The 24,198-nt window shown below is 41.2% G+C and overlaps 1 protein-coding gene across 1 annotated transcript in view; it reads right to left on the minus strand.

The window, feature by feature from the left end:
• Positions 1 to 23,934, minus strand: part of HSPA4 (heat shock protein family A (Hsp70) member 4) — a 47,973-nt gene extending 24,039 nt beyond the window's left edge. Inside the window, exons 1-6 of the mRNA XM_039221373.1 lie at positions 23,582 to 23,934; positions 10,086 to 10,143; positions 8,065 to 8,205; positions 5,847 to 5,969; positions 1,033 to 1,132; positions 266 to 399 (exon numbers count right to left, since the gene is read on the minus strand). Of these exons, the coding sequence (XP_039077304.1) occupies positions 266 to 399; positions 1,033 to 1,132; positions 5,847 to 5,969; positions 8,065 to 8,205; positions 10,086 to 10,143; positions 23,582 to 23,688 (663 nt within the window). The 5' untranslated portion in view covers positions 23,689 to 23,934. The remainder of the gene's footprint in view (positions 1 to 265; positions 400 to 1,032; positions 1,133 to 5,846; positions 5,970 to 8,064; positions 8,206 to 10,085; positions 10,144 to 23,581) is intronic.
• Positions 23,935 to 24,198: the final 264 nt, after the last annotated feature.

Below are 24,198 nucleotides of genomic sequence, written 5' to 3' on the forward strand. Positions count from 1 at the left end.
AGTATTATTTTCCGCACATGGTAGGTAAGTAAGGATCAGAAATCTTAAGAGATTTTTCCTCAAGGTCTACACTCTCTGTTTCATACTATGCCAACTCAATAAATTACAACTTCTACACTACCTCTACGTACTTAGGTTCTAGTTTAAATCATTCACAGTAAGCTTCCATTGATGAAACCAAACTCTTTAATAGACTTTTCAATTCTCTCCCATAAATTCCTAACGACCACACGCTCATAATCACGTTTTCCAGAAATATACTTACTTTAAGTTTCCCTCTATTAAATGCACATACAGACACTTGATAAGAAGAATGCCCCATGTCTACAAAAACTACATTTCGTGGTTTCTCTTCTAAGGCAGGAAGATCTTGCTTATAGATTCCATATGCAAGAGCAACTACGTAAGAAAAAAATTAAATTCAATATATCATTTAAGTAGTATGTTTAAAATTCAATGAAAAAAACATTTTTTATATAGTGAATATGACTACATTTGCTATTTTAAAAAGAATCAAATTCTTCATATGCTTTGCATAATTCTTGAGGAACACAAACTTCAAAGAATAAAATGCTGACGTTCACTTAGACTTCCTTAGTGTTTCCAATTTCCAATTCCAATGACTTTGCCAATTTTGCCCAAGTCACACACCCCCAGTTTTCCAAACATATTTCCCAGTATTTCTTCTACCTTTGTGCTATCGCAACATTCCCACATATCTCCTCCTGGATGCTGCTTTACAGCTCATAATAGGAGTGGAGAAAAGGTCGATTTTGAATCTAGGCACTGCTCTCAACACAAAATAACTGTTACCATCCAAACAAACGTGATTCAAAACCAAAGTAAAGGCTAGGCAAATAAAGAAAATGCACCGGTCAAATGAATTCTTCACGTGTGACACGGTAATCAAAAATACTGTGGCACATAGGTAGTAAGTACTCCAAGCAAAATAAAGAACAAGAAACCCCATGGTTTTAAGATTGCAGAACCATCCAGATTTATCAAGTCACCAATGTTAATAGTCCCTGTTACCTGCAGTAGTTTCATTCATTAATCGCAAGCAATTAAGACCAGCAATTTGTGTTGCATCCATCACTGATCGTCTTTCTGCATCAGTATAGAAACAAGGAACCTACAAAACAATGTGAAAGTTCACTATATAACAGAGTCCTCATTTAAAATACACCTTCCAAAAAACAGTAAAATCCTTAGGTGTCTGGGTGTCGGAGTCAGTTATACTACCAGACCCTTTTTATTTCAGATCAGGTTATGATCTCACGATATCTGGGCTCAGGCCCAGCACTGGGCAGAGCCTGCTTGGTATTCTCTCTCTTTCCCTCCTTCTGCCTCTCCTCAGCTCACGTGTGTTCTCTCTCAAATAAAAAAATGAACTTAAAAAAAAAAAAACAAAAACAGTAAAATCCAGAAATGCCTTCAAATACGTACAGTGACTTTTTTCTGTATATGATCAAGAAAGTATTTCAAACCAGTAAAGTTAGAATATTCAGTAAGTACTGTTGGGACAAATGGATAGCCATACTGAAAGAAAAAAATCAAGTTGCATCTCTACCGCACACCTAATAATAGATTTCAAATCAAAGATTTAACAGTTTAAAAAAAGTGAGTAGAAGGACATTTTTATCAGAGTAAGAAATTCTCTAATTAAAGCACAAAATACAGAAGAAAAAAAAGAAAGAAAAAAGTAGTATGCTTGAATAGCAATGTAACAGGACAGAACGTAGCTATACTTGTGGTGAACATAGCATAATGTGTAAACTTATCAAATCACTAAGTTTTACACCTGAAACTAATGCAACACGGCATGCCAACTAGAAGTGTAAAAAAAAAAATAGTTTTAAAGATTAATCTAGTTGACTCATTAAAAATTCTAATGATCAAATGGGGAATAATATTTGCAACTCCTATTATAAAAGGATAGAGCTCAACTATTACAATAAGAACTACAAATCAAAATGTAAACCATAAACTTAAAATGAGCAAAAGAATGTTTTACAGAAAAGGACATACAAAAGGGCTTTTAAATTAAAAAATGTTCTCAACTTCACCTATAGAGTAAAACATTAAAATTATACACATTATTCAATTATTATAGAATTAGCTAATTCACCAACAAGCTGTTCTGGTGAGGCTGTGGTCAGAAAAGCTCTCTCACACACTGCTGGTACAAGTTTAAATTAGTAAAATTCTTTATAGGGCAATTAAACAACAGCTGTTGAAATTACAAATACAGACTGCCTAGCAATTGTACTTCTAGGAATTTAGCCCTAGAAACATACACATTACACATGAAAAAAATCTGTTCAAGTTTACTCACTGCAATGTAACTTGTTTTTAAATTCTTTACAAAAAACAAAAGAAAACAAAAAACCTGGGCGTGCCTGGGTGGCTCAGTCAGTTAAGCATTTGACTCCTGATTTCAACTCAGACCATTATCTCACATTTGTGAGTTCCAGCTCTCCATTGGGATCCACACTAACAATGCAGACCCTGCTTGAGATTCTGTCTCCCTCCTCTCTGTCCTTCCCCCACTTGAGCTCTCTCTCAAAAAATAAACATTTAGAGGTGCCTGGCTGGCTCAGTCAGAGAAGCGTCAAACTTCAGCTCAGGTCATGACCTCAGGCTATGTGAGTTGGGGCCCTGCATTGATTGGGCTCTGTCCTGACAGCTCAGAAACTGGAGCCTACTTCGGATTCTGTCTCTGTCTCTCTGCCCCTCCCCCTTCTCCCTTAAAAATAAGTATTTAAAAATTGAAGAAAGAATAAATATGAACATTTAAAAAATAAAACTGGAAGCAACCTGGAGATCAAACAAATACAAGTTAAAGAGATTTCAGTATTCTGTAGTCAATGAAAAGAACAAAGTCCTTTTTTACCACTAGGGAAGGGATAGAAGATAAGCTGTCTAAAACTTGACCCAAAAAACCCCCATGAAAGTAGGGGCACTGGGGTGGCTCAGCTGGTTAAGCCCAGGATTCTTGGTTTGAGCTCAGGTTGTGATCTCACGATTTGTGGGATCAAGCCCACTGTCAGGTTCTGCACTCTTAGCACAGAACCTGGTTGAGGTTCTCTCTCTCTCCTCTCTCTGCACTACCCCCACTCATGCTCAGTCACTCTCTCAAAATAAAGGAACTTTAAAAAAAAAGAGAGAGAGAGAGAGAGAGAGAGAGACAATTATTTTAAAGATACTTGAAAAAAGTCAAGGTAGAGGGGCCCATGGGTGGCTCAGTTCATTGAGCATCCATCTCTTGATTTTAGCTCAGGTCATGATCCCAGGGTTATAGGATCAAGCCCCATCTCGGACTCTCCGCTAAGCATGGAGATTCTCTCTCTCCCCCTCTCTGCTCCTCTCCCCTACTCTCTCTCTAAAGTAAGAAATAAAATATAAATTAAAAGAAAATAAAGAATGGAGTGACTGGGTGGTTCAGTCAGTTAAGGATCCAACTTCAGCTCAGGTCATAATCTCATGGTTCTAGTTCAAGCTCCATTATCAGGCTCTACACTGACAGCACAGAGCCTGCTGTGGAGTCTCTGTCTCCCTCTCTGCTCCTCCCCTGCACGTGCTCTCTCTCTCTCAAAAATAAATGAACATTAAAAAAGAAAATGAAAAAAGTGAAAGTAAAAAAGGATAAGTACAGGAGCACATGGGTGGCTCAGTCGGTTGGGCATCCTACTTGATTTCGACTCAGGTCAGGATCCCAGGGTTGTGGGATTGAGACCCGTTTCAGGTTCCACACTGAGCATGCAGCTTGCTTGGGATTCTGTCTCTCTCCCTCTGCCCCTCTCCCCGATTGATGGTCTCTCAAAAAAAATATTTTAAGAAAAAGGATATATACATATTTACTTGGGAACACAAAAACCTCTAGAAAAACCAAGAAACTCATTAACATCTGGGAAGAAAACAAAATTCCTACTACATAAGCAGAGGGCACAGAAGGGTCGATTTGATTTTTGAACAGTGGGGTTTCTATTGCCTTTCCAAAAAATTAAAGCAACGTTTTAACAATAATCAATTTATAAATAAGGCAAAATACACCCAGGCTATATTTACATAGCAATGAGATATACCATGATACCAAGAGCTGGGGCAGTAACTGTGCAAAAGGATTCACAGATGGGCCAGAGACAGCTATCCCTAAAAAGGCCTGATGAGGGGCGCCTGGGTGGCTCAGTCAGTTGAGCGTCTGACTTCAGCTCAAGTCATGATCTCACAGTTCTCAAGTTCAAGCCCTGCATCGGGCTTTGTGCTGACAGCTCAGAGCTTGAAGCCTGCTTCACATTCTGTCTCCCCTTCTCTCCACTCCTTCCCCACTCATGCTTTCTCTCTCTCAAAAATAAACATTAAAAAAAAAAAAAGGCCTGATGGAAAGGTTAGCTCTGTCCTAGCACAGAGTAACTTAAATGATAAACAGGTTACTAAATTCAAAGAAAAATTTCCCTAAATAACAGGAGTGGCTCGCTACACTAAAACTGCTTGTACAACATGATTTATGCTAAATAGCTACTTTCCTTCTGGGAGTCTAGAATTTTGGTACGGATTAGGCACAAGGTACCTACATGACTGACCTCCAGTTAGAAATCCTGGACTCCCAGGCTCAGGCAGAACTTCCCTGGTGTTGAGTATCTCACGCGTTATCACAACATGTTGCTGGAAGAATCAAGCGCATCAAGTACCTTGCAAGTGGACTCTTGGAAGGTTGTACCTGGTTTCCTCCAGACACTGCCCATGTACCTTTCCCTTTGTTGACTGGGCTTTGTTATCTTTTCACTGTAATAAATCTATGCATGAGTATGGCTATATGGTAAGTTCTACAAATTCTGGTAAGTCACTGAAACTCAGTGTAGTCTAGAGGACCCCTAACACATGACTTAATACATCACCTTTTAACTTGATCTCAAAAGCTAGAAAAGCCAGACATTCTGCCAGGGTACATAAATTTCACTTCTACCATGACCATAATTCAGGACCAAAGTCAGTGCACTAGATGGGGGAAAAGGGACAAATGTGAAAATCCAACAGTTAGGGAAAGGCAGCAAGCATCTAAGAAACACAGTGCCTGGACGGAATCTGAGCTCTTAGAGAAGTAGCACGTTTATTCTTTGCATCCCCCAAATATGGCCCATAACAATAATCCAATTCCTCCTGATAAATGTCAGTTCTACTCTACTCGATAGCTAAGAACCAAGGAGACTACCCAACAACAGACTGCAGGACAAAACAGCCACCCAAGAGAGTCACTGCTTTGCGGATCAACAGACCAACATGAAGACCTAGTAGGCTCCAGAGCTAAAATATCAAGAGAAGAAACGCAGAGTAAGGAAATTCAGTTGCAAAGCCAATACATCCACCCGAATTCAACAGTCCCTAAGGACTCCACTGTCCTATAAGCACAAGCTACAAAGAGCCAGGCTTCCATCTTAACAGAGATATGGAAAGGACAAGATCAAATCTACTGCTGTCTTGCCTTTAGTTCTAAATACAGGGTCAGCAAAAATAAACAAAATGAAATGAAGAAAATGACAACATAACTGAGAGTATTCAACGGATTCAACAAATGAGTAGCTATCGTGTGCCAGGCACTATGCTACATGCTAAAAGGAATCCAGGAGGAAGTGGGCTTTGAGAGAAGCCTTCAAATAAGAATAATAGAGAAGACCTGAATAAAAACTATGGAGAAGAAAAGAACACTCAAGAAAACATAGCCTAGTTTGATAAATTCTTAATATAATTACAACCTAAGGCAAAAAGCAATTTTATTTGCAATTAACAACTTTCTTTTCTCTGCTTCTTCACTCAAGTCTCCAGTAAAACAAAGGGATCAAACTCACCGAAACAACACAGTCCACAACAGGCTTCTTAAGAACACCCTCTGCTGTCTCCTTCAATTTGGACAAAAGCATGGCAGTCACTTGCTCTGTGGTAAAATTTCGCTCTTCCTCCATATATGTCACCTGCGATAAAACAACAGAAGGATCTAGGCTTATTAAAGTTTCTAATGTCCTAAAAGCCTTAAAATGAGCAATGTGTAACACATCATCACATCATCAATGGAACATCATGTCAAGAGGGAACTGAAGACTCTGGGGAAGCAAAAATAACTTGAAAGTCACTTTTGGCTTTTTAAAATGCTTGTCAAACATGAACCCTTGCAGATAAGTACCATTACGTAAACAATATGTTGTGACCACCAACAAAACCTAAGACAATTACCTGTGCACACATAACCTGGTATAGATCACATGATCCATAATGCACCTCTCTCTATAAAGGGGTCTGGTGGTGGAAACTCTTGCCACTTGGACTAATATGTGTGTTTTACTTTGTTTACGGTGTTGACTTTATGATCATTTTCAAAATTACGATCCAATCGAACTGGAGGACACAGTTTTTGTCTGATTTGTTTACTATAGCCAACAGTTAGGACAGACCTGACCCCCATATGTACTTCTGAATTAAAGAATAAATGAATAAAGCTTCAAGATATCCTACACCACAGAAGTGTGCAACTTGGATAAGAGTTACCAACTTTTAAATGCTGAAAGACTGCCTGGGATAAGCCCCATCCCTCATGCCCATACTCCCCAAATATAATCCACACTTAGAAAACAGAACTCTTCTTTCAGCTGCTCCAAGTGAACCTGAACACCACCACCTCCTTACCTCTTCACTCCCCAGCCCACTCCTTAATTATTCTGGTTCACAATCTAGGACTGTCTCACTTTACTGCATGATAAAGGTGGGAAAGTAGCCCTCCCTCCCATAAGCCTCTTTCTAAACTGCCGCTTCTTCCCTGCTATTTGTTTAATTTAGTCAATTCCTCCACTCTTATACTTGGATCCACTTGTTCCCCAGGTCTTTTCCCTAGTCTCCTCCTCCTTTGGCTCTTGCAATGTTTATGATTAAATGTGCCAATACCTATCCCTATTTCTTTCTTGACTATAAGCATTCTCTATTTACTAACCTCCTTTTTTTTCCCCTTTTCCCTCCCCTGTGCTCCAGATTTATCCATTACCAGCCCATTCAAACTATTCTGAGATTACTGCCACAGATATCCTAAGTAAACCCAGTGATCATTCTTTGGTTATCAGAATTCTTCAATTTTTTTAATTTTTTTTTTTTTATGTTTATATATTATTGAGACAGAAACAGAGCATGAATGGGAGAGGAGCAGAGAGAGAGGGAGACACAGAATCCGAAGCAGGCTCTGAGCTATCAGCACAGAGCCTGATGTGGGGGCTCAAACCCACAAACCGTGAGATCATAACCTGAGCCAAAGTCGGATGCTTAACCAACTGAGCCACCCAGGCACCCCAAAATTCTTCACTTTCAAATTCAACTTAATTCTCAGCTAAAATACCACAACTGACTACGTTTTTCTCACCATCCTCATCATCTCTTGGATTTGAGCCTATTCCCATGATCCTGATTTCTCCAACTGGGATGTCTCAAACAGCAAATCTCCTCTTGCTAAACCCAATTGCCTGGAAAGCTCAATCCACCCTTCTGGATTCCTCTTACCTCCTCTGAGTAGAGAGAAGAAAAGTGCCCACCCTACCCAGCCCTGAGCCTCTCACTTCTTTTGTATGATCAGCTCACTGTATGCTTCACAAAGTCTTCTGGATGTCCAAGAGATATTAAAAACTAATCTCCCTTTTCCCCAAAAGAACAACACCTCTTTTCAATCTAAGTCCTATTGTCAAGAGTATGACAATACATTTTTTTAGTGTAAATTTCTTTGCTTGGTATTCCAGAAAGTCACTAAAATCACACTGGAAAGACCACTCCATCAGTAAACAAGGCAAGCAGTAATGGCAGTGCTAACTTCAAATCATTGCTACTCATTAATCCAACCCATATTAACAGGGCCACCCTCCCAATCAAATTCCAGGTCATTCAAAAAATGCCAAATACCAAATGGTCTTTGCTAGCAAAAGCTTCTCCCAAACATTTAACATTTTCACTACACTTGAACTCAGAATAGTAGATATATACTCACCTGATAAAATAAAACACTGTAATCATAAGGCATCACTTTGAGAACCTTACCTTTATACCCGTTAATCCAGTGGGCAGCTGCACAATATCATACGCAAGGTTAGCTTTTTCTGCTTCCACAAATGGATCAGAGAATGCTCGGCCATGGAATCTTTTAAATCCTTGGACTGTGTTCTTTGCATTGGAAATTACCTAAGGGAAGGAATATCAGAGTCAAAAAAGTAAAAATACCAGGAGCAATTAAATTTAAAAAATTTTTTCAGGGATGCCTGGGTGTCTCGGTCAGTTAAGAGTCTGACTCTGACTTTCAGCTCAGGTCATGATCTCGCGGTTCATGGAATTGAGCCCCACGTCAGGCTTTGTGCTGACAGCTTGGAGATGGCTTGGGATTCTCTCTAATCCTCTTTCTTCGCCCCTCCCCTGCTCACACTCATGTGAAGTGAGGAATAAGGGACCTATTAAAACCACAGTGGCAGGGATGGCACTGAAGCTCAGCTTGTATTACTTCTGCATGAAGACATGTACAAAAGTATCTCCAATTCTTAAACTTCTAATCAACATTTACATTAAATGACCTTTAATTTTTAAAAATTACCATAGTTTGTGACTCAAACTTTTCAAGAGTCAATTTGGCAATATCGATTCAGAAATTCTAATGAAAAAAACATTAGGAAAAAACATTAAGTACACAAAAATAAATGCAAGAAGACCATGACCGTGTATAATTTATAACAGGAGAAGACTAGAACAGCCTAGATGGTCAACTAACAGGAGATGGATTTAAAAAAAAAAAAAAGGAAAACGAAAAGATGTATCCATACAGTGGGTAACATTATTTTAGAAGGTTAAGACAAGTATCTATATGGTATGATCTCACTTTTAAAGTGAAGTAATCATTTAAATCCTTAGAAAGTACAAAAGGTTAGACATTAAGATACTAAAAGTGATTGTGGATAATGATACTATGTGTTACTTCCAAATTTCTTTTACATTTTTAAGAATTGCAGCACTCCTCCTCATCAGCTACCCGCTACTTAAAAGGCAGACACAAGTCCCTTTACAAAACAATACAAGGCCTCCAAAATCAGGCCCTCCTTCAAATGCAGTAGGCTGCCAAGCAGAAACTCAGTATCACAATAACTATGTCATCCTAGAGATAGACAGGCAGCTGAATACAGTTAACTATTCTCAATAATGAAAACAAGTTTCAAAACAGAACTCACTGGAATTTTAGAAGGCAAGACATTTCAAACTGGTTATCTACTTACTATCTACTGCTTCTTAACATATTTTCAACTTCTTGAAAATCAGGTTATAAAACACCCAATGTTCTATATGTGATTAAAATCAATTGGCTATGCACCATTTTCTTGGGCTTTTTGTTGTTGTTGTTAAATTTATTTTTTTAGTAACTTCTACATTCAACTCAACATGGCACTCAAACTCAAGACCCCAAGATCAAGAGGTACATGGTCTTCCAACTGAGCCAGGCAGGGGCTGGCTTTTAAATTGGAAAAAAAGGGTGCTCCAGGCTGAACCAGAAAAAGGTTTAATACACAACTCCATAATTTCATAATCACCTCAGGCCCTCACTCAGAACCCTTGGAGTTCTGCCACTCTAGTTACTCAGAAACCAACAAATATGTCAGGTTCTTGTTTCATAAAGTAAACTAACGTCAAGTGTGCTTCTAACAAGTATGCTTTCCTTTTTTAAGAACCTTGATTAACAAGATCAAATCTACAAACAATGACTCTAAGAAGGAGTAAGATGAAGACTCAAAAAGACTTTAAGAAACATGTAAAATACACAGGAATAAGTAAGCTTTGCTTAAACAAGATATAGACAAAATACATCCTAGTAGCTTACATTAAACAGATTACTCTGTTTGTATCATTTTAAAAAGCTATTTGCTCTTCACTCAAGCACAGGAGACTAGATCAGGCCTGTCTTTCTCAGCTGTCCACCTAGGGACTACCATAGTAGGCACGTAATGGGCACTCCAATAACTGCTGAATGAAAAGATGGACAAAAGAGAGAAGTCAGTCATTTTAAGAAAAAAACAAAACTCTACCTGGCTTTTAGCTGCTGCTCCAATTGAACGATTCTTGGGACCAAAAGAAATGCAAGCCCTAGAAGAAAAAACATTTAAGCATCAAACCTTACTGCAACATTACATCCAGGTAGGATTCTATCACCAGAGCAGGCAGGTTTTCTGAGTGTGAGATAAAAAGTCACATTTGTAAAAGCACACAGTAAATCTGATTTTGACCCCTCCAGTGAGTAAAACTCTCCATGAGAATGGGCGGCATCTGGAGTCATGTCATTTAGGCTTTGAAGCACAAATCTGATGTGATAACCATCTGTCTCCCCATACTTCCTAGAGGTGGCCCAGCCAATCTCCACTATTCTTTTTCTTCAAGTCTGGGGCTCAAAATCCCAATACAAAATAATGTACCTTCTTACCAATAAAATGCGTCTTTTCAAACAGCTTACAACCTTACCAAGTAGTGTATAAACCTTGAGAACAACTTCTGTCCTCATATATATTAGTAAAAGATAACTTTAATAACATTACGTATACAACCTATTTATATGTATTAACTCATGAAATTCTCAAGAGCACCCCCATCTTATCCCTCTTTTATAGCAGAAGAAACTGAGTTCAAAAAGGTGAAGTAAACTTATCCAGGGTCACAAAACTTAAAAGCAATGGAGTCAAACTCTAGATCATTTCTCCATACCTTACACCTTAGCTCTGACCCTCTGTATCTGCCCTAGACCCCTAGTTCTTTCAATTTAGAGTAAGTAAACTCTGGAGTCCTACTGCCTTGGTCCAAATCCAACTATATTTAGATGACATATTGACAACTACTTTACTTAAACTTACTAGCCCTCTGCAATCTGCCAGGACACTGGGCCTTTCTGTGCCTTAGTGGCCTCTTCCACCCTACAGGGTAAGAACCCCTGTGAACCAATCTCCCAGAGAAGGTGAAGGTATCTGTGCCCTGTAGGAGTATGGCATGGCCTGGTGTCTCCTCAGATTTGCTCTGAACCCTAAAAACTGCACGACTACAATGTGGAGGTAGCCTCCGAGAAATACAGGTGGTCAAGCTTAGCTTTTCTGCATATGTAACACTAATCACTAAAATTTCTTTTTAAATGTCCTCACAACCATGTAAGTATCTCTTCTATCACAGCCCATATTGCCCTTTAGGAAAATGCTAAAGATAATCTTATCCACTCTATTCACCTTCTCCACTGGTAAAAGGCCTTCTAGCCTAACCCTAACAATGGTAAACTCACAGCTTTTCTAAATGCCACCAGAGCTGAATTTCTAAGGTGTATCACACCAACACCTCAATCCCAACATAATTACACGCAATATTATTTGTCTTCCACTGTTTCCTGCAGCCCTTTCTTCAAACCTTCATCTCCTCAAAACAAACACTGAGTCTTACAATAAAAAACATTAATGTTCCCAACTTCATTATATGTCCTTATGGGGTAGGTGTTCTCTTCTACCTGTGTAACTCTGAAGAGGTCTTGCTTGTGATTACCTTCCAAACAAAATAAATAACCAACAAATAAAGCCCAGGTTCCTTAACTTAAGATGTCTCACTATCCCAACCCCAACTTCCACCTGTATCTAAGGCACAGTGACCCAACACAAGTTAGTCATCCAATCTTTCTGCTTTGCTAATACTTCTGCCACTTGAAATGCCTTGGTCCTTCTATATGTATCTCACTCCTTCTCCAAAAACATCACCCACTTTGTCCCTCAAGTAAAACTTAATCTTATTTCTATTTCTTAAAACTTACCAAAATTAGCTTAAAAACTTACTGGACTTTGGGCAATGCAATATAGAACACCTTCCACCTCAAAGAATGTTCTATTATACAGAGCTGCTCTAGGTAATATTCTCACTTGAAGTCAATTAACGTTTTTACTTACTTTTAAAACCTCCATCTGCTTTAACAGTAAATATATGGTTTTATTTTGAAATTTAACTTACAAACCTTTAAATATTTGACTTATCAGGAATTTGTTCTTGTATGTAGTTTGAGGTAGGGATCTAAAATTTTTGGGGTGCCTGGGTGGCTCAGTCAATTAAGTGCCCAACTTTGACACGTCATGATCTCACAGTTTGTGGGTTCGAGCCCCGCATCGGGTTCTGTGCTGACAGCTCAGAGCCTGGAGCCTGCTTTGGATTCTGTGTCTCCCTCTCTCTGCCCCTCCCCAGCTTGTGCTCTGTATCTCTCTTTTTCAGAAATAAATGTTTTAAAAAGTTAAAGGAAAAGAAAAATTGTTTTGCACATCTTGAAAAGCTGAATAAAAAGCTGGTATCTGTTCAAATTACAGTTGACCCTTAAACAATGGTTTGAACTACAGGTATTTTGTGATATGGTACAGTAATGGAAATGTATTTTCTCTTCCTCATTATTTTCTTACTGACATTCTTTTCTCTAGCTTACTTTATTCCAAGAATACAAAATACATGTAACACATAAAATGTGTTGACTGTTTTTTTAATCAGTAATGGTGCCAACAGTAGACTATTAATAGTTAAGTTTTTGGTTAGTCAAGTTACAAGGAGATTTTCGACTGTGCAAAGGATTGTCACCCCCTAACCCCTATAACTGTTCAAGAGTCAGCTGTATTCATGCTCTTTTGGCGCGCGCGCGCGCGCGCACACACACACACACACACACACACACACTACTGTTACAACCTCTTACAGAACAATCAAATGCCTCTACTGGAATGCCAATCTTCACATGATACAGCACTAACACATCAAACAAAGCATAACTCTGGCAAAGTATGCAGAAAGTCCACATTTTACTTAGCATATCATAGAAAATCATCAGTATCCTAGCACTACAAATTACATTCCAAAAAGTTTTTTAATAGTAAGCCCATTGCACTAAAGAAAGAAATCCTTAGGTTTTTCACTTTGCCATCAACTTTATTGATTTGAATACAAGTGTAGAAAAAGCTCAGACTCTAGAATCCGTATAATCAGTATGGGTCTGTCCAAATCTCTTCTCAGCCTTTCTAGTTGCATGATGTCTCCGTTGCTTAACATCTCTGAAATTCCATCTGCTCATCTCTAAAATGGGAAAATTAAGGCAGCAGCCTTAACAGCTGAGGAGAGCAGGAGGTGGTCAGGGTGGCAGAAGACGGCTCCTTCTCCTACCAAATGCAAAGATCACTCTGCCAAGAAGTCCAAGGATCATTCTAAAGATAAAGAGGCCACCAAGGAGTCCAGCAAGAATAGTCGCCACAGGAACAAAGCTTGGAAGAGGTAGGTACAGTGCCTCCATGCTTCCCCTGGCGGCAGCAACACCAGGTCGTGGTCCAGCTCTACCGCCAGCACAGGTGCCACTCTTCAGCATCTAGCTGCTGGCGAAGGTACAGCACGCCCTGCATCTCCAGCTCCAGCAGTTCCTCTGGCTCATGGAGTCCTTTGAGGCACAGGCATGACAAAAGGCAGGGGACCTCGCTTCAAATCCAAACCACTCAAAAGAGATGAAAAGGAACGGAAAAAGTGGAGCCCTTCCCCCTAAATCAACCAAAGTGCACATCAGAGGGCTCAAAGGACCACATCAGTGAGATAGTCTCCAATTCTGGGGAAAATTTAAATGATTGATGTGCTCATAGAAAGGATGTACCCCCATCTACCTAAAGGTTAAGCATCTATGTATGGAGTTTGAGAATCCAGATGAACTAGAAGGTGCTGGAAAGAGGACAAACTGATGGCCAGAAGATCATCAGCACAGCTCTGCTGGCTCCCTGGCCTAGGCAGCCCCCACGTGATTCAGCCCTCCCAGAAGAATGCGGCCACCACCCCCCATGTGGCACCAATCGCACCCATAAAAAGACAAGAGTTCCCTGAGGCACAGGCTTCCCCGTGTGCTGGGAATGTCACTCCCCTGACTGCTGCTGCCACAGGAGCTGCTCCAGTTCCAACTACTCCCGATAAATAGGGCCATCGAACCTCTGTGCCTTCTGACTTCTATCCCATCCACTTCAGTTTTGTCACTTTTCTAAGCAAAGGAGGATTGGTAGGAAAGAAAGAAATTCTTCATTCAAGGCCTGGCTCCAAAAGACAGCAACTGAGACATTTCCTCTGACGGCAGACATTTCCTTTCCAGATGCAGTAACATTATTGGTTTGGGGTTGTGCCCATAAAGATGCTCTCCAGTTTGCAGGAGCTCCTGAGTCAATTTAGTGGCAAAGCCATCAGGGACAAGCAGGGTAACAGTGTGGCCCCAGCCTGGGGGTATGATTTTCATTTCCACAAATGACAGGGATCTCATCTGGTGGCCGGGTCATGCTCTTGCTTACTGGTCTGCAGGCTCTCTCAGGAAGGAACGCACTTTTGAGCAGCTGCTCTTCCCACTAGCCTGGCCCTGCTCCCCTTCTCCGGTCTCTTCCAACATCTAGGGTCAAACACTCCATGTTAGTTCGCGAAAATGGTTCTATTTTTACATGTACTCCTGCACACACACCCCAGGTCTCCATTTCTCTCTGAAATTGGTAAGCAAGTTGAGATCCATTTCTACAGGGTCAGCACTGTGTGGACCCCTCTGTTGCAGCTGTGCTTCACTGGGCTGGGGGGGGTCTTTTGCAAGCTACTGTGGCAGTATGTACAGTACTTTTTAGTTTTTATTGTACAATTAGTACTGTAAATTTTGTTTTGAGTTTTTTAACTTGTAGCATTTTGGGCACTGTTATGTTTATACTTTATTGTGTACGATGAAAGGACTGTGTTGAATAAACCTGAGATTAGAATGCAGATTTGAAAAAATATAAAAATAAAATGGGGAAAGTTACAGAACCTACCTTATACCCATTACAAACATTAAATGTGTTGATCCACTGTTAAAGGGCTTACATCAGAAACCAGTACATTAAACTAGTTTGCTATAAAAGTCTGCTTCACCTTCTCAAGCTATACCAGGCAGCCATCTTCAAAATCATCTACCCAGGAGGAATACAAAGTCCTACTTCCATTCAAACAGAACAAATGTGGGGCAGCTGGATGGCTTAGTCAGTTAAGTGTCCGACTTAAGCTCAGGTCATGATCTCCCTGGTTTGTGAGTTTAAGCCCCACATAGGGCTCTGTGCTGACAGCTCAGAGCCTGGAGCCTGCTTCAGATTCTCGGTCTCCCCGTCTCTGCTCCTCCTCTGCTCATGTTCAGTCTCCATCCCTCAATAACAAATGTTAAAAAAATGATTAAAAAAAAAAAAAGAACAAAAGAGTGAGGCTCAATACACCAAACAGCACAAATCAAAGGATTTTTAAAATAAAAGCTTACACAAAGTAACCTAATATTCAAATGTGAAGAAAGCCCAAAGAGACTAAGTCAAATATTAGGGCCAGTTCTAGAACCTAGTCCAGTGCTTTCTAGTTGGTGTAAGCTCACTGCACAAAATTAGAAAAAAGAAAGTTTGGCAAAGAAAATAACTGTAATTCCACAACCACCATCCCCACCATGGATGGCAACTATTAGCATTTAATTAAGTACACCTACAGAATTCAAATAATTATAATAGGTCCTAAAAAACACGTAAGCTCAAATTCAGTTTGCTTTTCCTCAACAGAGCATCGGAAAAACGTTCAGGAGCCGAATTATTGCAACAAGATTTTTACATGGAACAAGGACAGAACGAGCTATTAAAAAGAAACATATCGGGGCGCCTGGGTGGCTCTGACTTCTGCTCAGGTCATGATCTCACAGTTCGTGGGTTCAAGCCCCGCATCAGGCTCTGTGCTGACAACTAGCTCAGAGCCTAGAGCCTGTTTCAGCTTCTGTATCTCCCTCTCTCTCTGACCCTCCCCCTGCTCATGCTGTCTCTCCTCTCTCTCAGAAATAAACATTTTAAAAAATTAAAAAAAGAAACATATCTACTACTCCCCACTCAACAGGAACTTCCAAAATTTGTACACAGCCTGCACCCAATCTTTATCTATGGCAGGAAGCTCTCCTTCATCCAAGCAGGTCAAGCTCCCACACCTTTCACATACCAGGCAGTGTACTAAGCACTCTACACTTGATTTTCCCAGGTACTCAGAGCAGGAGAAAAGTACTACTACTGGCCTAATTTTAATTAATGTGCCGCAAAACATAACTGGTAAATATCACATCCAAGATTCAAAATCAGGACTACCAGCCTCCAAATCCCATATAGACCTGCTTTTTGTATTACTTACCAAACCCCTTAAATTTATTCCTACTTCTAAACCTTCACTTAGACCATCCCAATCCTTTCCCCCATGTGTTTTAATCCTATGTGCTCAAGCCCTATCCTGGTCTTTCCTCATCACTCCACTCCATCCCCCACACATGCAACCTCTCCTCTGCCTGATAGCTTAAGTCTGTACTTAATAACCTGTCCACAACTGTACTTACTCTCTTATGCTATTTATTACCACTTTATCTCATTCATAGTTCCACCTAGAATGGTTACATCTCTGGGAAGCAGAAATCTTTATCTTGTACATCCTCTCTATGCCACACAACTCCAAGTCAATGCTGCTAAAAACAGACACTCAGCTACCTGATTGACATTGCTTTTCCTCCACTCCTAATTACAGGTTGCTTTACAGGAAATTAATTCAAATTAAGTTCAAGACTCCTCTGTTCTAATCATTAAGACCTAGAAATAATCATCTTTTTTAGGCCAGAGAATAACATCATTCTCCCTTTCCTGGGTAAAAAATACTACTGACCAAATATTTATGCACATTCTAATGGGATGTTATGAACAGCTGCAATCAACACAGATCCTTAAAAGGCAGTTTCATGTTTAAAAGAATGTGTAGAACTGCTCAGGAATATTAGAACAGCTGTTGGTCTAATTTGCTTTCTTAACCTATATAAGAAAATGAGTTTATCAAGAATTCACAATAGTCTTTAGACTATCAAATAAAAGATTTAAGCAAAAGTGTCATGGAAAAGATTAATCGGAGTATCCTTTCCTTACTGTCTTAGCCCTGAACTAGAAAGTACCTCGCAAAATTAACATCAAACAGACCAAACAACTCACACTTAAAACAATAACACCACTCTCAAAGCACAGCAAATTATTTTCCTCATTTTTTTTAAAGTTTATTTTTGAGAGAGAAAGAAAGAAAGATAAAGTCAAACAGGGAAGGGGCAGAGAGAGGAGGGACAGAGGATCCAAAGCAGTCTCTGTGCTGACAGCAAAGAGCCAGATGCGGGTCTCAAACTCACCAAACATGAGACCATGACCTGAGCAAGATTATGACCTGAGCTGAAGTTGAACACTCAACTGAGAATTACCCAAGTGCATCTTTTCTTTCTTTTTTTTTAAGTAGGCTCCACACAGCATGAAGCCCAAAGTGGAGCTTAACCTCATGAGCCCGAGATCAAGACCTGAGCAAGATCAAGACCTGAGCAGAGACCAAGAGTCAGTTAACCTACTGAGCTACCCAGGAGCTCCTAGCACAGCAAATTCTTGAGGCATTAAGATTTGCACATTAAAAGCTGCAAATTATGGGGCGCCTGGGTGGCTTAGTCGGTTAAGCATCCGACTTTCGCTTAGGTCATGATCTCACGGTTCGTGGGTTTGGGCCCCGCGTCGGGCTCTGTGCTGACTGCCAGCTCAGAGCCTGGAGCCTGTTTCAGTCTGTGACTCCCTCTCTCTCTGACCCTCCCCTGCTCATGCTGTCTCTCTCTCTCTCTCCTAGAAATAAATAAAACATTTAAAAAAAAAAAGCTGCAAATTATGAACCCTTAAGGCAAACTTCAGTAGTTTCATTTTATTACTCTAACATATAATCCACTAATGAAGAGAATTAATTAAAAAAATACAAAAAGGTAGTAACCGCAATACTAGAAAATACCTGGCAATATTTACCGTGTCTGGCTTTATCCTAAACACTTTGCATAGTTTTTTTTTTGTTTTTTTTTTTTTTTAATGTTTTATTTATTTCTAGGAGAGAGAGAAAGAGAGAGACAGCGTGAGCAGGGGAGGGTCAGAGAGAGAGGGAGACACAGACTCTGAAACAGGCTCCAGGCTCTGAGCTGGCAGTCAGCACAGAGCGCGACACGGGGCTCGAACCCACGAACCACGAGATCATGACCCAAGCGAAAGTCGGACGCTTAACCGACTAAGCCACCCAGGCGCCCCACACTTTGCATAGTTTTAACTCATTATAATTCTCACAATTCCAGTGAGAGAAATCACTTATCTTCCTGTTATAAATTAATCCTTCACATCTGTGTCAAGTCTCCTGGCGACAGTACTTTAAGCACATACAGTTGACCCTTGAACAATACAGGTTAGAAGTGTATAGGTCCACTTACACATGGATTTTTTGATACAAAAAAGCAGTATAAATGTAATTCTTCTTATGATCTTAATAACATTTTCTTTTCTCTAGCTTACTTCAAATAGAACGCATACATAAAATTACTTGTTCAACTGTTTATATTATCAATAAGGCTTCTGGTCAACAGTAGGCTACTAGCAGTGAAGTTATTGGAATCTTAAGTTTTTATACACAGATTTTCAGCTGCACAGATGTCAGCACCCTTAAATCCCACACTGATATACAGGGTCAACTGTATATTCTATGCCCCAGCAATTCCACATCTGGAATTCTATCCAACAGAAATAAAAGGACAGGGGCGCCTGGATGGGTCAGTCAGTTAAGGGTCCAACTCCTGATTACAGCTCAGGTCATGATCTAGGGGTCGTAAGATGGAGCCCCAAGTCCAGCTCAGTGCAGCGCAAAAAGCCTGCTTGGGATGGGCTCTCTCTCCTCTCTCTGCCCCTACCCCACTTGCACACACACTCTCTCAAAATAATCTTTTTAATCATACATTTAAGAAGGTAGATTCCTACTGATTGAATCTAAAATATATGTGAAATAAAATTTACAAAACACATTATGATACTATTTGTTCAAACACACCCACTCCCCCATATCTATTTATACAAGTCTGGAGAAAAGGTATATAAGAATAAACAACAGCAAATAACAAGGACAAGAAACTTTAGCACCTTTATTGATACAACAAACAAGTATCTTGTTAGGAAAAGTTTTAATTTTTTTCATGTTTTTTATTTATTTTTCTGAGAGTCAGAGAGAGCACGAGCAGGGGAGGGTCAGAAAGAGGGAGATACAATTATCTGAAACAGGTTGCAGGTTCTGAGCCAGCTGTCAGCACGGAGCCGGATGGGGCTCAAACCCACGCTTGAGATCATGACCTGAGCCAAAGTCGGACGCTTAACTGACCGAGCCACCACCCAGGACCCCCTTTAATTTTGAAAACCCAATTTAGGGGGTGCCTAGGTGGCTCAGTCAGTTAAGCGCTGACTTCGGCTCACGTCATGATCTCACAATTCGTGGAGGGTTTGAGCCCCAAGTCAGGCTCTGTGTGGACAGCTCAGAGCCTGGAACCTATTTTGGATTCTGTGTCTCCTTCTGTCTTTCCCCTGCTCCCTCATCTCCCCCTCATCCTGAAAATAAAATAAACATTAAGTTTTTTTTTAATTTAGAACCTAATGGCATAAAGTTTCTGTCAGTCTACCCAATTTGTATACAGAACTGTATTTTAGCTCTTTATGATTCTAAAGAACTACTTCCATTTCTCCAATTAGACACATGAGGGTGAATGAGGTAAGCAGTCTGAACTTTAGTTAACAAAACAACTTCTTTGAATCCAAAGGATCCAAGATCCACCTGCTGCACTTAGCTCTACACAATATGCAAAATAATCAACTTCATAGGAATATTTTCTTCACACAAGTATCTGATATTAATCTCCCAATTAACCAAAAAGTACGTACATACTTTCAGCTTTTGCTCTCTCAGGGGTAGCTAATTGTAGACAATTTGGTCTCTCCCAATTTCAAATATACGGTTTTATTAGGAACTAGGTCCACGAAGAGGGTAATAAAAACAATTCACACACAAAAAATATTTTCATAAGTAATTCATTTTTCTGTCCCATAAACTTTTTGTAAAGTATGGCCCAATCCTTCCATGTTTGGCATTCCAGTAACATTTTCCTTCCAAAGCTTTAAGGTTGTACCCTTTCTACAGCAATAATCCCACTAAATATAAGCTCATCTTATTCCAAAGCCTATGACCAACACCAACCTGGATGCTCCTAATTTAAAACTCCAAAGTTTATCTCAAAGCCACCCCCCCACCCTCTCTCTCTCTCTCTCACACACACACACACACACACACACACACCTGCCATGCTACTACACTAGTGGAGAGCAACACCAACTCCCCCATGGACTAAATATTGCAATAACCTAAGTAACACTCTGCTTCTTCCTCTTCCCCTTCTCAGATAAATCCACTCTCCACAAAAAAAGCCAATCATACTTCTAAAATTTAAATTCTATCAACTCCCTGCACCTAAATAAAAACCCTTAACATGATTTACAAAGTCCTGCCTCACTCTCTGCAGTCCATCTCACACCCATTCTCTCAAATGGCTCAAGAATAGTTATGATCTTCTCAGTCAGGCAAGTGTACCAAGCTCTTTTAAATACCTCAGATCTTCTTCAACTGCTGTTCTTTCTGCCTGGATCAGCTCTTCCTTAGATCCACCCACCAATTCCATGTAAATGTCTACTCATCCACCAGGGCCTAACTAAAATGGCACTTCTTTAAGAGTACCTTCCAGGAGCACCTGGATGGCTCAGTCAGTTAAGCAGTTAACTTTGACTCAGGTCATGATCTCATGGTTCATGAGTTCAAGCCCCATGCCGGGCTCTGTGCTGACAGCTCAGAGCCTGGAGCCTGCTTCAGATTCTGTGTATCCTTCTCACTCTCTCCACCCCTCCCTTGCTCACCCTCTGTCTCTCAAAAATAAATTAAAAAATAAAAAAGAGTACCTTCCATCTCCAGCGCACAGCCAATTTAAATTAGGTGTCCCCACCCCCCCGCCATCATAGTATTCTATACTTTCCCATCTGGACCTTTACTACAATTAGTAATTACACAATTGTTTAGCATCTGGGGTTTTCCCCCCACTACCCATGTCCATGATGGCAGGATCCTGTTTATTTGTGCAGAGTACCTCCAGGGCTTAGCACAATGCCTGGGACATATTGGAGGCCCTCCATATTCTCTAAAGAGAAGAAAGCCTGTACTTGGTGGAAAAGCAAGGGTCTTTTCTGGACAAGAGTTAACTGGATCCTCAAAAACTGAATCCAAATACTGTTACACCTACAATTTGAAATGAGGTAATTCCACGATAGCCAGCTCTTCAAAAACTGCATCTTATTTCCACTATCACACTAAAGCGAACCTACATCATACTCTCTGTGCCTGAGACAAAAATCCATTTTTCCAGAACTACTATAATAAAAATCAACCTTTCCAATCCCAACTTCAATTTTGGGACTCCAAGAAAGAAAATTAAGCTAATCAAAATCATAGCTCAAAATGTATGGTATCCTTACAAGTTCCTGGAAAATATAAAATATGGGGAAAACATATAAAATAATTGCTTAAAGTATTTAAACAGTATTTTCTTACCACAGTTACATGATGTGTCTAGTCACCCAACAACTAGTCTTTGGCGCAAAACTAATTTCAATTTGGAAAGATTAATCTTTCCTTTATTTTTTTTTTTCTAATTCTCAAGTTCATTAACATACCTGGTAGTCTTAGCTTTAGGAGTAGAACCCAGCGATTCATCTCTGATATATGACACCCAGTGCTCAAACTGAAAATTGCCCTCCTTAATGCCCATCACCCATTTAACCCATGCCCCCACCCACACCCCATCAGCCCTGTTTCATCTTTTTTCTTAAACAACCCTTTCCAGTCCAAACAATGGAATTCATGGTAAAACTGTTGTAGCTGCTGTCTTTAAAAAAAATAAGTAAAATAAAAGCCTAAGGTAACAGTCTGAAAGAAAATGTAGGAATACTGTTAGTTCCAATATAAGGAGTTCTCCTTGGAGCGATATCACATTCAAATCTATGCAGGAAAGGATGAAAAATTTAAATGCCTGACTCAGTATGCTATCTTTACAAATGAAGTAAACTTGGATGTAGAAAGGAAGACAATATCAAGTAGAAAACTGATGCTTAAACACTCCAAAACAAAAACTTCAATGCCTTGAGGAAAAAAATTTGGGTATCTTCCCTGGAATGACAAATTAGAACATAAAAACTATAAAAATAGGAAGGAGTCTGACAGCTGATGAATACAGGATTTCTTTTTGGAGGGATGAAAATGTTTTAAAATTGTGGGGTCAACTGTACAGTTTGGGGACTACACTAAAAACCATCAAACTGCACACTTCAAGTGAGTTAACTGTACAGTATGTGAATTATATCTCAACATAGATGTTAAAAATTATGGTCAAATCGAGAAAGGGCCATCAAACCACATTTTAGGATCTGGGATGGGTTTTCGGGAAGTGCCTGGTCTAGGTAAAACAAGGGGCAGAAATCTCTCAAGTCGAAGTGTGAGTCCCTGGGCAGCAAAGATCAGACTAGTGGACAGAGCAATCTAGTCTGGCTACCAATCTGTGAAAGGTGACAAAAGTTAGGGTGAAAAATGGACCTTAGAACAGAAGCCCTTGAACGGTCACCTGGCAAGTAATAAGAGAACCTAGAAAATAGCTGAGTTCCTAAAAGACTTTGTCCAAAAGAAAACAATGGACTGAAAAGTACCTCTATGGTCAACAAGCAGGCTCTTTAACCAGGGAAAGACCTGAGTCAGAATTTTTTAGAGCTGTGTCTATGCTAGTCCCATAACTTACTATAGATTCTAGAAGTCAAAGTGAACCCCTGAGTCATTCATTAACAATTGCGGCCAACACCCTAGTTGGAATGCATTAACTGTGAAAGTGGAACGTTGTTTGGTGTGGATGCGCACAGAATGAAAGCAGAGAAAGACCCAACATAGCTCCATATACTGAAACGAAGAGAAATACTAATGCGAACACAAAAGAATCAAGAAGAGACCGATTTTTGAGTACTTTCTGGTGGCTGTCGGTTCCAACCAGAGCCTCCGGCTCCCTCTCTTCCGGGTGCTGCCCCGCCCCCACTCACGTGGGATTCTGGCCGCTCCATCTTCAGACCGCCGGCAGACACCGGAAACCATCCAATTCAACTAACTTTTATTAGGCGCCTGCTGTTTGCAAAGCTCCGAACTCTGTGGTGGGTGGGCTCAAGAAACGCTAGTACGCCCTGGGCTTGCCTCTGCCCGCTAAAGGAAGCACTCGGTCCACTATACATCCCAAGCCTACTTTCCCTCCAGATCCTACCCATGCCCTCCGCTGGCACCAGTACCCGCTCACAGCCTTCGCTCAACCCGCAGGCCAGTGGGAAAGGGCCTCGCCGCTGGCGCGGACCCGCACGGCGAGCCGCGGCCACTGTGACCTGACACCCAGTGGGAGTTCCTGACCCACCGGGCCCGCGGCTCCAAACGGAGGTGATTCCCCGGCCCGCGCTTCCCAAGGCACGAGGGTCTCAGACCAGAGCAAGCGCTGCCTCCCCACCTCCCTACCCACCCTCTCCCCGTGCACGCGGCCGGACTGCTCCACACTCACGGCGTGCAGCGGTCGCTGTACTCATTAGCGATCGTCTCGATGCCGCCGGCGCGGGCCACAGCGACGTAGCAGCTCTGGAAGCCCAGGTCTATGCCCACCACCGACATGGCGCCGGCTACAGTTCGGGCTCGAGCCCAGGTCCGGCCGGCGAAACAGGACACGGACCCCGGCGGGGCTGGCGCGCGGAGAGCAAGGCGCGTGGGCCGGGGGATGGGGACTCGCGGGAGACGGGGGGGGTGTCCTCGCGGGCGCCTAGGTCTCGGAAGGAAGCCGCGGCGGACAGCGCTGCTCAGACCGGCTCCGGCTCAGCGGCTGCAGAAGAGGGCGCCGGCAGCGGGGGCGGAGAAGATCTCGAAAGATCTCGTCGCGACGAGAGTGAAGCTGTAGCGCGAGAACTGCGAAGGAAAGGAATGTTCTCGCGAGACCCCGGCTCCGACGCCTTTCCTTCTGAAGTTCCGCCCCCAGTTACGACAAGCGGACGTCACGTCCAGGCACGGAATCCTTGGAAGGGACAGAGCGGCTGAAAGATGACTGGGAAGCCTTAGCGTCTGCGCACGGAACCCGCCGCAGCGACTCCCCACGGCGGCAAAGAGCAGTGGAGCACCTCCCCTTCCAGA

This window comes from Hyaena hyaena, unplaced genomic scaffold (assembly GCF_003009895.1).
Source record: "Hyaena hyaena isolate Hyena2069 unplaced genomic scaffold, ASM300989v1 scaffold_978, whole genome shotgun sequence".
Lineage (NCBI taxonomy): Eukaryota > Metazoa > Chordata > Mammalia > Carnivora > Hyaenidae > Hyaena > Hyaena hyaena.